Raw genomic sequence first — 12,510 nt, 5'->3', positions numbered from 1 at the left:
AGTAAAAGCCATGCAAGTTCTTCCCAGACATCAGACAATGCTGCTGTTGGCCATGTTTCTATCACAACTGGCCTGGACTCTTCTGTGCCCTAAAAAAGGTACACTGTGAACTCTCAATTATACCTTCAGTGGAAGTTAGGGTTTGCCCCTCCAGCTTCTTCTTCACTTCTGGACCAAAAAAGATGGTTCCATCAAAACGGGTGGTAAGAAAAGAGAACTTGAAATTCTCAATGAGCTCCACTCTGTGCATACTGGCATAAATGCAGACAAACACCTGTGCTTGCAGCCACCACTGCACCATCCGCAGCATTATGCATTAGCTACATGGTTAGAATTTGATGAAACGCTCACCACCTGCCAACTCTTCCAGCATTTTGGTCATCTCATCTGCAAGCTAATGCTCAAAGCACAGCATATGAGACAAAAAAGTGACAGAAAAAGTGGATAATGCACATAATCAGTTTCAAAAGTGATCCTTATGTGAGGACAAATCACTGGGATCTTTGGTGTAGAAGCTTTTTGTTTTCCTTCTTAACAGCATTTTTTGTTCCCTATGGTCTTTCTACCCAATGTCCCATATTCATATTCACACGAGTCTACCACCTTCTCTGTTATTCCCACAGACTTTCTGATACAGTTGGAGTTGGTCATGGAATGACAGAGCATCCTGGCAGTCTGGCCATCATCTTCGGGTAGGGGTATTTTTATTAAGGTACTACCCATTACTCCCACTTCCTAATGCAGTGTCTGCTGTATGCATCTGCAATGGGTGTGTGCAGCATATTGTCCCGTTTCTGGTGGCAGCTCACTTATATCCACCAACCTTTTCTCTCTTTGGACTATGTCCCGTCCACTCAAAATCTCCAGTCTTCACCAGGAATCGCTGGTGGGAACACCCATGTATCCGCCCCCTCCATCAGTTGTCTGAAGCACTAATTGAACCTGGCTAGGCTGGTCTGTAGTCATGGCTTTATTGCACTATACCACTAGAGTGGCTGGTGTGAGTGAGCCTTTTTGAGAGTGACTGCAACAACAGTTGTCTTGACTACCAGAAGGCTGAACCTTTTTCACATCTTCCCTCTTTTTATTAGACTTGATACTATCAGAGACTTCCAAGACTGCTGCACATTGAGTAACAGCTTAGTTCTAGTGATTCCAGTGTGAGAACAGAAGCTCAACAGAGACTGCCAGTAAACTTTCATGTTTATGGGTAAATTTCAGTAACTGTCTATTAAGTGTACTGCCTGGATGCCAGGAAAAAATAAATACAGAACACCTGGGGAAAAAATTAGTTGCCTAAAGTAAGGAAGAAATTCTGACTGGGGAAAGTTCTGCAGCTGTTCTGCAAAAAACAATGCAACCTCCAGATATAACTTCCAGTAACCTACAAGAAGATACACGACAACTGCACACAGACCTGGTTAAAAGAAATGAAACACTGATCTAGTACAGCAACACAAACAAAAGGATTGGAAAAAAAATTAAGAAACTTTAAACAGATACTCAGATGAGGTGATAACGCTGGAAAAATCAGTGTGTGAAATGAAGAAAAGGTTGTCTGAATACGAGACTGCTCAGGAAGAGATGTTTAAAAAAAATAATAGAATTAGAGGACAGAGCATGTAACGAAAACCTAAGGTTTTCAGCTACACCAGAGAATCTGGAAGGAACAGGCTGCATTAATTTTATGAAAGCACAAACAAGCAACTGGACTAGTATTAAACTAACAACTCTTACTGTGGAAAGGGCAGATTGTGTATACGCTCTAAACGTGGCTATAACAAAGCAACTTAGACGTTTAATAGTAAAGATGCAATCCTACCAACAGGAGTTGATTCTGACAAAACTGTGACAGAAGGACAAAATACTAAAAGTGGGAGACGCAGAGTGTTTGTGGAAAATGACTACTCATTGTACACCAAGCAGAAGAGGAACACATTCATTCCACTATTCAGGGAATGTCAAGATGCAGGTGTAAGATTCAAACTGCTGTACCTAGCTTCTTCAAGGTAATCTTCCCTGGAAGGACAAAATAATTTTTTGATGACATACATGCTGAGGAGGAAATGCAAAAGTTTGTCCAACAAAATGTGAGCTGTGAAACAGGAGGATATTCTGCTTCTTGTTCTTCTGGTAATAAAGACCACAGAGAAACTGTACCTGTGAAACCTTTTCCACTGTTTCAACAGAAAATGTTGTCGAGAAGGAAGGCAGCACAAGAGTTGATTAAAAGAATCTGGAGTATGTTGGAAATAAAGCAGAGACAGGATATGGAAGATGGAGATGAATAGTGTAAAACCAGTAACTTAATGTGAGGTTACAATGCAATAAATTATATTTGTAAAAATTGACAGAACAAAGAAATCAGGAAATAATGGACTTTTTCAGAATTTGTTGGACTTGTAGGGGACTGTAAAGTATATGACCTACTTCATGTCATTAATGTTCGCAAAAATGATTTGGGGAGGGAAAGAGGGCAGAAAATTAACTGTAAGCAAAGAAAACATTCCTAATTGTACTATTTTTGTGATGTATTCTTTTCTTTGCATTCTATAAAGTTTTGCCAGTTATTTTTAAGTGTAATGGGGATTGTAAATAGGTGCTACTGCTGTCCTTTCTTTCTCCCTTTCTCCTTGTTTAGTTTTAAGAACTGTAAGCACTGCAATGTAAAAAAAAAAAAAACTGGTTTAAAGAGCATAAAAGAAAAATTAAAGCAATTTTTCTTATTCTTGCATAGAGAAATGACTGGACTAAGGACCTTAGACTTAGTAAAATGTTTTAAGAGAAAGCAAATAAATGAAAAAGAATACTGAATATTATGGGGCTTTTTCTCTAGCAAATGAATGTATGCTTAGTAGCGATTCTGTATCTGCCCTCACATCTCCATGGAAGCAATCTGATAAAGAGAAACTGACTGTTTGGTTCTCATGTCTACATGGAGACAATCTGATAATGATAAATTGGTTACAGTCTGGTGGAAAGTAATTGGCTGGGAAAAAAAAGAAATTGGCTAGGAGATAATATTCTCTGAAAGCTGGGGTGTTCCCAGCTGGGACAGCAATAAAGATAAAACAAAACCAGTTAGCACTTAGCAGAAGCACAAGCTGCACCATGTGTCACAAGGATAACACTTCTTTTACGTTAACTCAAGTCTGTGAGTGTGGCTGTTAGTTTGGGCATTTGTTCCTAATGGGAGGGCAAAACTTCAATATTTGAAGATGTCCACAGTTGTGTGTTAGTACTAAATTAATAGGTTTTAGGGGGGGGCTGTTTCTGAGGGCTTTCAATAAAACAAAAAGTTTTGTAAGATGTGACAGGCTCAAATGGATAGGACAAGAAATAAAAGTTCAACCTGCCAAACAGTGTAATCATGTAACACAAAACCTGAAACTAGACATTTAACAGAAAAGGTGTTTTACATAAAAGGCAGGAATAACTTTTTAATACAATGCTTTCTGTAATGTCTGGTCTCACAGATAAATACAAAAAAGAAAGAATAGTAAACTACAATAAAAAATGTAGAGTGCAAATAGCTATGTTACATGACTTACATTAATTGCAAGAGGAGCTCCAACAACAATAGAGGATAAAAAAAGATAATAGCAGATTTGTAGTACTAAGTGGCTACTGGCAAGGGAGGAGGACTACACTGGCATGTATTTATATTCCATCTAAAACTGATATAATGAAGCTTAAGAAATTTCTGGGAGAAATAATCAGTTTTCAGCAAGGAATATTACTTATTATACAATGACTGGTCATTAACATTCAAAAACAAGCCCACTGATTGGTCAGCCCAACCAGGGTGACCACTGTTAATCACACATATACAAATGGAAAAAAATCCTATTGCCTGGACTTTCTTCTACCAATATATGCTAAGGAAACTCTACTTTTTCTATTTAAAAAAAAAAAAAAAAAAAAACTTTTAAAACCCGGAAACTTCAAAAGAACAAGACAGATGGGATAGAGAAAAATAAAAAGGATAATCAGGTACATTATGCAAAACTAGAGAAATTATTTATTTGCATCTGTTTACTGGGATGGTCCAAGCTAGGCCAAAAGTGCCCATTTTCAGTGGAGTCCCTGGGAGAAAAGCTCCACAGCTTATATTAAGCTTGATTATATTAAGTGACAGGGAATAGGGGGTTAGGTGGTGTGGGTAGTTTTTCTTCTGAAGAAAATAGGTTTAATGCTTACTGTTGCCTTTTTTAACTTGGTACAATCAATGGTTCAGTGGCATATCATGAAATAAATGATGACATTTTTATTGCAACTTGAACAACAATGCTTAAAAGAATTGTAATAAACTACAAGAGGATGTAACAGACATGAAACTATATTGTAAGCATTTTATATACAAATTAAGAAGGTTAACAGCTAAATCAATATTAATATTTAGATAGACGTAATGAATAACAGATGCATGCAATGGTTTTACACTACAGTGATTTCAGACTTTGGATTCATTTAGTATTTTAAAAAGTCCTAAGAGTGAGGGGAGACAACACATTAAACTAGCGATATTTAACAAAAAGCATAGAGTAATGTCTTTCTTGGGAACATGATCGTGAAGCTTTAAGTGCATTAGTCCATATCTAGGCTTTGTCGGTGATGATTTGATAACGACTAAATCAATTACCTTATTATTCATCATTAATGAGACATGTTTGTATCTACCAGTCACAAAAGATAATGGTATTAGTATATTGTGACACAAATAACAGAAAAGAAAACAGTTAATGAAGAAGACCTCATTCATAATTAAGTGATTGTGTAATAATGAGCAATAGACATATTTTTAATATTTAATATCACTCAACTATTACACCTCCTAAACGTGTGAAAAGTTTAAGTACCTAGTCTCTAATGCCTATATCTACTTTGCACCCACTGCATGAAGTGCCCTATATAAATTTTGCTAGCTGAAAACAACTCCTATGGAACGTTTTCATGTATATACTCTGTATTGCTTGTATAATATCTTTGCTTTGAGAATGATTACTTATGTATTGTTTTTTTTTCACCAGTAGTATAAGCTGCCAATAATATGTACTAAATGTCTTTATTAATGTAAATTCTGTATTGTATGTGAAATGTCTTGTATGTGGAGCTTTTGGTGAAAAAAAAAAACAATACATAAGTAATCATTCTCAAAGCAAAGATATTATACAAGCAATACAGAGTATATACATGAAAACATTCCATAGGAGTTGTTTTCAGCTAGCAAAATTTATATAGGACACTTCATGCAGTGGGTGCAAAGTAGATATAGGAATTAGAGACTAGGTACTTAAACTTTTCACACGTTTAGGAGGTGTAATAGTTGAGCGATAGGCTATATGAGTCCTGTTGCAGGAATCAGCAATGTCGGTGGATAATGTTGCAGATATAAGTGGTGGTATATTAAGGTAGGCTGTGAGAGTACCTGAATGTGTTGCCTGGTTCAATGGTAGGTCTATAAGGGTTAGGAAGAGTAGTAGGCAGGGGGGGATCAATGGTAGGACAATGAGGGTTAGTAGAAGGGGGAAGTGGACAGGATAGATAGGCAGATTAAGTAAAAAGACAGGTGGATGTGAAAGGAAGACGCCAGAGTAGTAGAGTGGGGGGTGAGAATAGCTCTGATGGTTGAAGTTAGGTTATATGAGATGTGGTGTTAGCACATGTGCACAGCCAAAATGAGGAGATGTGTTGTTTCAGAGATGTCTTGAAGAGCGTTACTGAGCGGGTGGATCTAAGTGTTGGGGGAGGGAGTTCCAAAGTTTTGCGATGGTAAAGGAGTAATCTGGCCAGCCGAATGTTTGGGTTTTTTTACATTTATGAGCAGTTGGTTGCTTGATCGGAGTGTCTGTTAGGATGGTATAAAGTAAGCATCAAAGACAGAGCAGGGCACATGGATGGATTATGAATGGGTATGTGAGCTGTAGTTAGTTGGATAAAGGTGAGATAGTTGGGGAGTTCATTTTAGGTTGCGTAATGATAAGCAGTGGTGGGATGAGTAGGAGGCATTAGTTACAAACTCAGCAATTTTGTTGTAGCATGAGTCTAGGTTGGACTTTAGAGAGGACTGAATGTTGGTGAGGAGGGGGGCACCGTATAAAAGAGAGGGTAATAGAAAAGAAGAGGCAAGGGAAACTCGGGCTGATGCACTGAGTAGATGTTTGTGTCGTTAGAGAGTGCCAAACTTTTGATGCATCTTTTTGACATTGGACTGCATGTGCAGGTCGAATGTGAGGTTTTCATCTGTGATGACACCTAGGAGTTTTGTGCTAGGTACAATGTCTATGGTGGCACCATTTAGAGACTGAATGGTGAAGTTCTCTTTTTGTAGGGGTGTGGACTGTTTTGGGGGCAAAGATTACTAGTTTGGTCTTGTTGGGGCTCAGGGTAAGATGATTATTAGACATCCAAATATCGGTGGAGGTGAGGGTGTTTTGGGTGAGCTGGTGTAGTTCTGAGGAGTTGTTTGCAGTCCAGGTGATAGTGGAGACATCTGTATACTGGATGACTGAGCCTAGAAAGAGTGCAGTGTGAAAGTTATTGATAAATATGCTAAACAGACGTGGGCTTAAAATGGATCCTTGAGGAACACCAGTGGTGGTGTTTAGGAAAGGGGAGTAAGAGTTCTGCCATTTAGTTGACTGTTGCCTGTTAGTGAGGTAATGAGTGAACCAGTTTAGAGTTTTAGGTGAAGTACCTATGTTAGAGAGTTTTTTTTTTTTTTTTAGGAGAGAGTGTGATACAGTATTGAAAGATTTAGAAAGATCAAGAAATAGTGAAGACATGATTTTACCAGCACCATGGGCTCAGTTGACAGTGTTCATGAAGGATATGAGGGCAATGGTTGTACTATGTCCTGGCCTAAATCCGTGTTGGGTGGGGCAGAGGATATGACTGAGTCAGATGGTGAAGAAGTTGAAAATACATACATTTTTCCAGAATCTTAGAGATGGGTGATAGTATAGCAATGGGGCAGAAGTTGGTGGTGTCTATGCTGCCCCCCCCGTGTAGAGGGAGGTTATAAGCCCGATGTACCCTATTATCCTTTTATTTCCTCTGTCACATCTCTCCTGTATATGTTGAAAGTCTCCAGATTTCTTTTTTTAAATTAAAAACAAACAAAAACCAACAAATATCTTCCTTTCTCCACTGCTTCCTTTACACAGCAGCGATGTACTGCATAAGCATGGGAAGGAACGAAAGTCCCATACGCATGCGCAGTACATCAGGTAACCCCAATATATCAGGGAAAAGCAGCGCAACACTGTTATACAAGGACATAATTTATAAGTAACTATCTTTTTTCTTAAATAACATCATTGTGTAATAGCAATAACCCAAGGCTGTGTGTGGGTAATGCTGGATTTACCCATGCCCAGCCATGGATTATTACTATATAGGGTAAAAGTAACAGCCAGTAATGTAAGCAAATCAAGTGGAACTCTACAGGAATAAATAAAAGAATAAAAAGTCACTGAAACCACAAACCACTCTAAAACCCTTTAATTATCCAGAAAAAATCCACAGATAATCAAAAATCCACACAGCAAGGTAAAATCCACTAGTTATTACAACCAACTCACTCACTTCCCTGGGAAAAATGTTCACTGATGTGAACATTCGATGAATGGCCATTCATTGACTTGTGTTCAATCAACAGTTCACTGAAGTTGGGATTCAACAAAGTAATATAGACCTGTTTATAAAAGTGAACTTATTCATACAGTTTGATTACTTATACATAAATGTAAATTTGTCTATGTCACAAGTCATAATTCAATAAAGGTGTTTAAAAGAAGACTTGATACTGTCCTTACTTTTGCACTTTTCTTTTACCTTAGATTTAGGGGTGTCAAGGGACCCATCCTTTGAATCTTGGGATGCTGAAGCCTCTACTGACTTGGGATATTTTCAAAGCATTAGACTGGTCATGATTAACTTACACTTTTATTAGGTGCATGCTTATCAAAAGATTTACACAACTCACTAGGTTGTTTAAATGCTAAGAATCAATACACTCAACTAACACAAAACGCCTGCCTTGAGGTAGGACCTTATGCCCACAACATTTTTAAAACCAAAAGAGTTACTCTCCATATTGCCAAAATAAAGCAAAAATGTGAACCATTTTAAAGTACAATACAGGGTTTCTGGCCAATACTCAAAAGAAAGACACAGCTGCTAAAGCATAAATGTGGAGAAAGGACGCAGACTTTCTAGAATTGTGCAATTCAACAATATTAAATCAAAGTTGTTTTTAAACAGCAGATCAATGAAAATGTGTGGCAGGAAGGCTGACACCCAAGGGGAGGGTGAATAAACTTTCTCAAAAAGGTTATATTTGACCCTGAACTGCAAAAGACTGTGGACAACTGATATTCAATCCTGGAATGAAGTACCAAACAATTCTTTCTTCAAAAATAGTCAAACAGGAAATTCTGGAATCATTTACCTCATCAAAATTGTCAGAGTAAAAAAAAACACTCTAAGAAGATTTATGGTTAGGAGTTGCAAGTCTTATGTTATGAAAGGAGATCAGATAGGACGGACTGAACATTCTGGAGAAGCATGGTAAGAAAGAGATGATATGGAACACACTGTGCTAAGATGGTTGAAAAATGGAATCAATACCAGAAACAGAGAAAACAATGCATGTTTAGCAAATGGAGGAAACCTTTTTACAGAAATGTAAAAAAGCTTCAAGAAGAAAAGCAGGACATGAAGTTATGTACAGAAATGGGAGGAAGTGAATGAAGTTAAGGAACTTGGGACTATTACACAATGGTTAGATGCACTACTATACAGATCTGACAGACACATGGTCTGATTTTACTAGTAGCTTTTGCATGGTGCATGGTCATTGCAAACACACTGGCGATTTATTCATCAGTGATCTCCATACAACTGCCTACAAATCTTGACAAAACAGTCTCAGATTACTGAAATAATGTTGTCTCATTCATCTCCCAAGAGGTCAAGTTCTTAGTTTTAGTGAAGGTTTACATCCAAACATAGAGTCTGGTAAACTGAAACAATACGCACTGAAGATATGTTGGGACAGAAACAGCTCTGCAGAATTTGGCGTAATCAATTCAGAAAGTGACATACTAAGTTAATGATGCTTTCAGGGCCAAAAGAAAAGGGGTATTCAGTTTGTGCTGTTTAACCACGCCTTCTGACATAATGACAGGTTTTGGACCCCACCCCCCCCATCCCCTTCACTCGGTGCTACATTGTGGTAAAACACATTAGTTGTATACATTATAAATAAATTTGTAAACTGCTCCAGTACAAAGAAATTATAAGACAGCTTTCAAGACATTTCATTCTTGTTAAGTTTTATCTGCATCATCCGAGTGACGTCTCCAGGCGTTTCTGCAGTTACCGCCTACTGCTCCTCTAGGCATCAAATATTGCATGTTCATATTTGCATTAATAATTCCAAAACCATGCTACATACAAGGTATCAGAATATTTTATCTTGAAGCATGCATGATGGCAAACACAATTGTATTGCTATATGACCTCTGTCAATGACTGTTTGTTAGAAGTCGAAGGTAATAACTTCATTTTTAAAGGCTGAAGCCACACCCACTGGGAGTTAAAGGTACACACTTCAAAGGGTTGTACTGGAGGTATGAGTTAAGAGTATGACCTCAAATTATAGCCTAACCTTTCTTTTAAAACAGATGCCATAGGATGCAAACCAAAACGTAATGCTATCATACACTGCTGCTTGAGAAGATACACAAATGTCATTTTTTTTCTATACAGAAGAATGTAAAAATGAAACCAGTATGGACATTTTCATCACTAACAAGAGCCACTGTGCCTAAAGTTTTAAGCAGGACAGCAGCATTTAAAATCTAACAAGTTCTAAAGTAAAAGAAATGGAAATAAAGTACCTCCTCCACAGTTTCCTCAAGCTGCAATGGAACAGGTTCTGGAGAGCGCAGGCTCACAGGCACAAATGCCGGAGCTTTGTTCACTTCTTCAGGACTGAGAAGGTAGGTTTCATCATCATCATAGTCTACATCAGATTCAACGTCATCTTCCTCTGTATCCTGAGAAGCCCTAAGAGTTACCAAAACCGTCTTTCCTGCGCCTTGGTTAATCCCCAAACTTCGGTGGTTAACATCTCTCCAGCGTCTGCATCTGCTGACTTTGGCCTTGCACTTTTGAGTGGAAAATGGTCGACCTTGATCAGAAGGCTGCAATTCACCATCAGATGAAGACACAGCAGCTGTTGGGCTTTTTAATCCTATTGCTTTGTAAAATTCAGTTGGTTTTGACTGCCGTGCTGACCTACAAATAAAGTCAAGATATTACATTTTTTTTATTCCTCCCAGGCAGAATAAAGAAGAACACAGAATATGTTGAAACATTTTCAACAACTCTACAGCTGTGAAAAACAAAACAACATAGTATAATGACAAAGCTTATGCAAGCTATTTCTCCATGGACTGGAAATCGGACCTCTAGACTGACTACACTGTGAACAATTTAACAGAATACACCACTTTCTATACCAAGGATACTACCTGGTTTCTTAAAAAGTAAAGAAATTACAGCAGAGGCTTCTCTGCAACTTTTGTTTACTCAAGTGTTTTTTCCTGTATTTCTGACTCAAATGTTTTTCCTGTATTTCCGAAAATATACTCTCTCTCTCATTCTACTCAAATGAATTTCAATAGTTCCACTAGCAACTTCCTACTACAACATGCATTTTTTGCTAACTTGCATCGCTCACATACTTAAACCTTACTCTGCACCACTGGTTTTCTGAATATATGTAGTAGTATCAAGTCCAAAAGAATTTGGGTTTTTTACAAATTGAACAGCAAGACAAAGGTCACCTCAGAGCAACTGGCAGGCTATCAGGTATAATGAAAGTTGTGCTACTGTATCAAGACAGTTGAAGGATTTCTTGCACAACTGGCATAATGGTTAAGCCCCCCCCCCCCGTGCACGAGGTACAAGAATCGATCCTGACCTCTTACCAATCCAGGTATGGAGTTTGCATGCCCACAATGTGTCTCTGTAGGGCTCCTCTTACCTCACAAAAACAAAACAAAAGACAAACAAAAAAAGCATGCTGAGTATTTTCACCTCAAAACTCACCGAAAAATGGAGTTTTGGGCAGCAGCACAGACTCTACATGCTGCCCATCAAGGGAAAGGGTTGTAGAGACCAACTGCTTTGGGCATCGACTTTGGTGTGCAGAATCATCTAGATAGAACACGGATCACAGACTGCATGCTATGTAAAGGTTAGCTGCTCGAGGGTGTAAAAACTATGTATTTTGGTCACATCGACTAATGTCGCCAAAAATGAGCATGGGCAATTTTTGATAAATGGCTTGAGGAATATGCCTACTCTGACCTATGCCAGGGGACCCATGCTAATAGTGGGAGGGGTCTATGTGCCCCTATTGGCTAGTGTGCATCTGCCATAAGGCCCAGCAGCACTGAGTCAATAAGCTACAGGCCAGTTGGTATCCCAGCTGCCCAGCTTGGGTTACCTGGGATGGCTCTGTTGAGTGAAAGCTGGGTGTAAAACCAATCAACCTGTCAAACATGAACTAAGGATTGCAACACTCAATATATATATTCACTGCTGAGATGCAGCTTGGAAGTGGATAATAGGATGATAAGGAGGTGGCTTGACATCCTGTGCATCCAGGAGACAAGACTAGAAATGGTGTGGGAAATGTGGTGAGGGAGGGCCTTCAGAAGACAGTGAGTGATGTCATCAGAATTACTGACACTCATGGCAATCAAACTCCAGTACAAGGACAGGGCACTATTCGTATTTATAATCTCAGTCTATGCCCCACAGTCGAGTTGCAATAACAAGGAAAAGAATGAATTCAGGCAGCAGTTGAAGAAAGCAGAATAACAAGTTGATGTTGATAATTAGGGAACGTAAGGCACATATTGGGGCAGACATAACAGGATATGGAGACTGTCTGGTTCCATATGGGTTGGGCAACATGAAAAAAGGAGGCGGCGCCATTCTTGACTTCTGTCTGGAAAATGGCTTGATGGTGGCCAACACACGGCTCAGCAAGAGACAGAGTCACAAGAACACTTGTAACAGTGGTCAACATGCAACTCGGGTATACTTCCTCTTAGGAAAAAAAGGGACATTAGGGAAGAGTCAATGACTGCAAATTCATCCCCAGTGAAACAACTGACTCACAGCATAAACCACTGGTTTTCAAAAATCAGGTGCAAGCTGTGGTCAAAGAAGGATCCCAAGTCAACAGATACTACGCTGAAAATCTGGAAGCTGACTGGAGAGAAAGCACAAGATTTCAAGGAAATACTCAGGGCTCTAGCACCTCAGGAAGAACAGGAACTAGGAAGAGCCAAGGGGAATCCAAGAACTTGGCCTTCGCATCCTTAAGGAGGGACTGCAGGTAAAGCAAAGTAAATCTTCTAACAACTGATCCACTAGCAACAGCTCTAGAAGAAGCCTCTGCAGCATCACAAAAGCATTTAACAGAAT

General features: G+C 38.8%; 1 protein-coding gene across 1 annotated transcript in view; it reads right to left on the bottom strand.

Moving 5' to 3' along the window:
- The window catches only part of LOC122795951 (transcription factor TFIIIB component B'' homolog), a 266,341-nt gene that overhangs the window by 178,265 nt on the left and 75,566 nt on the right, over positions 1-12,510 (bottom strand). Inside the window, exon 4 of the mRNA XM_044064433.1 lies at positions 9,906-10,305. Coding sequence (XP_043920368.1) covers positions 9,906-10,305 — 400 coding nt within the window. The remainder of the gene's footprint in view (positions 1-9,905; positions 10,306-12,510) is intronic.

This window comes from Protopterus annectens, chromosome 2.part2, assembly GCF_019279795.1.
Source record: "Protopterus annectens isolate FY-2018-M chromosome 2.part2, PAN1.0, whole genome shotgun sequence".
Taxonomy (NCBI): domain Eukaryota; kingdom Metazoa; phylum Chordata; order Ceratodontiformes; family Protopteridae; genus Protopterus; species Protopterus annectens.
This window is presented reverse-complemented; position numbering and strand designations above follow the sequence as displayed.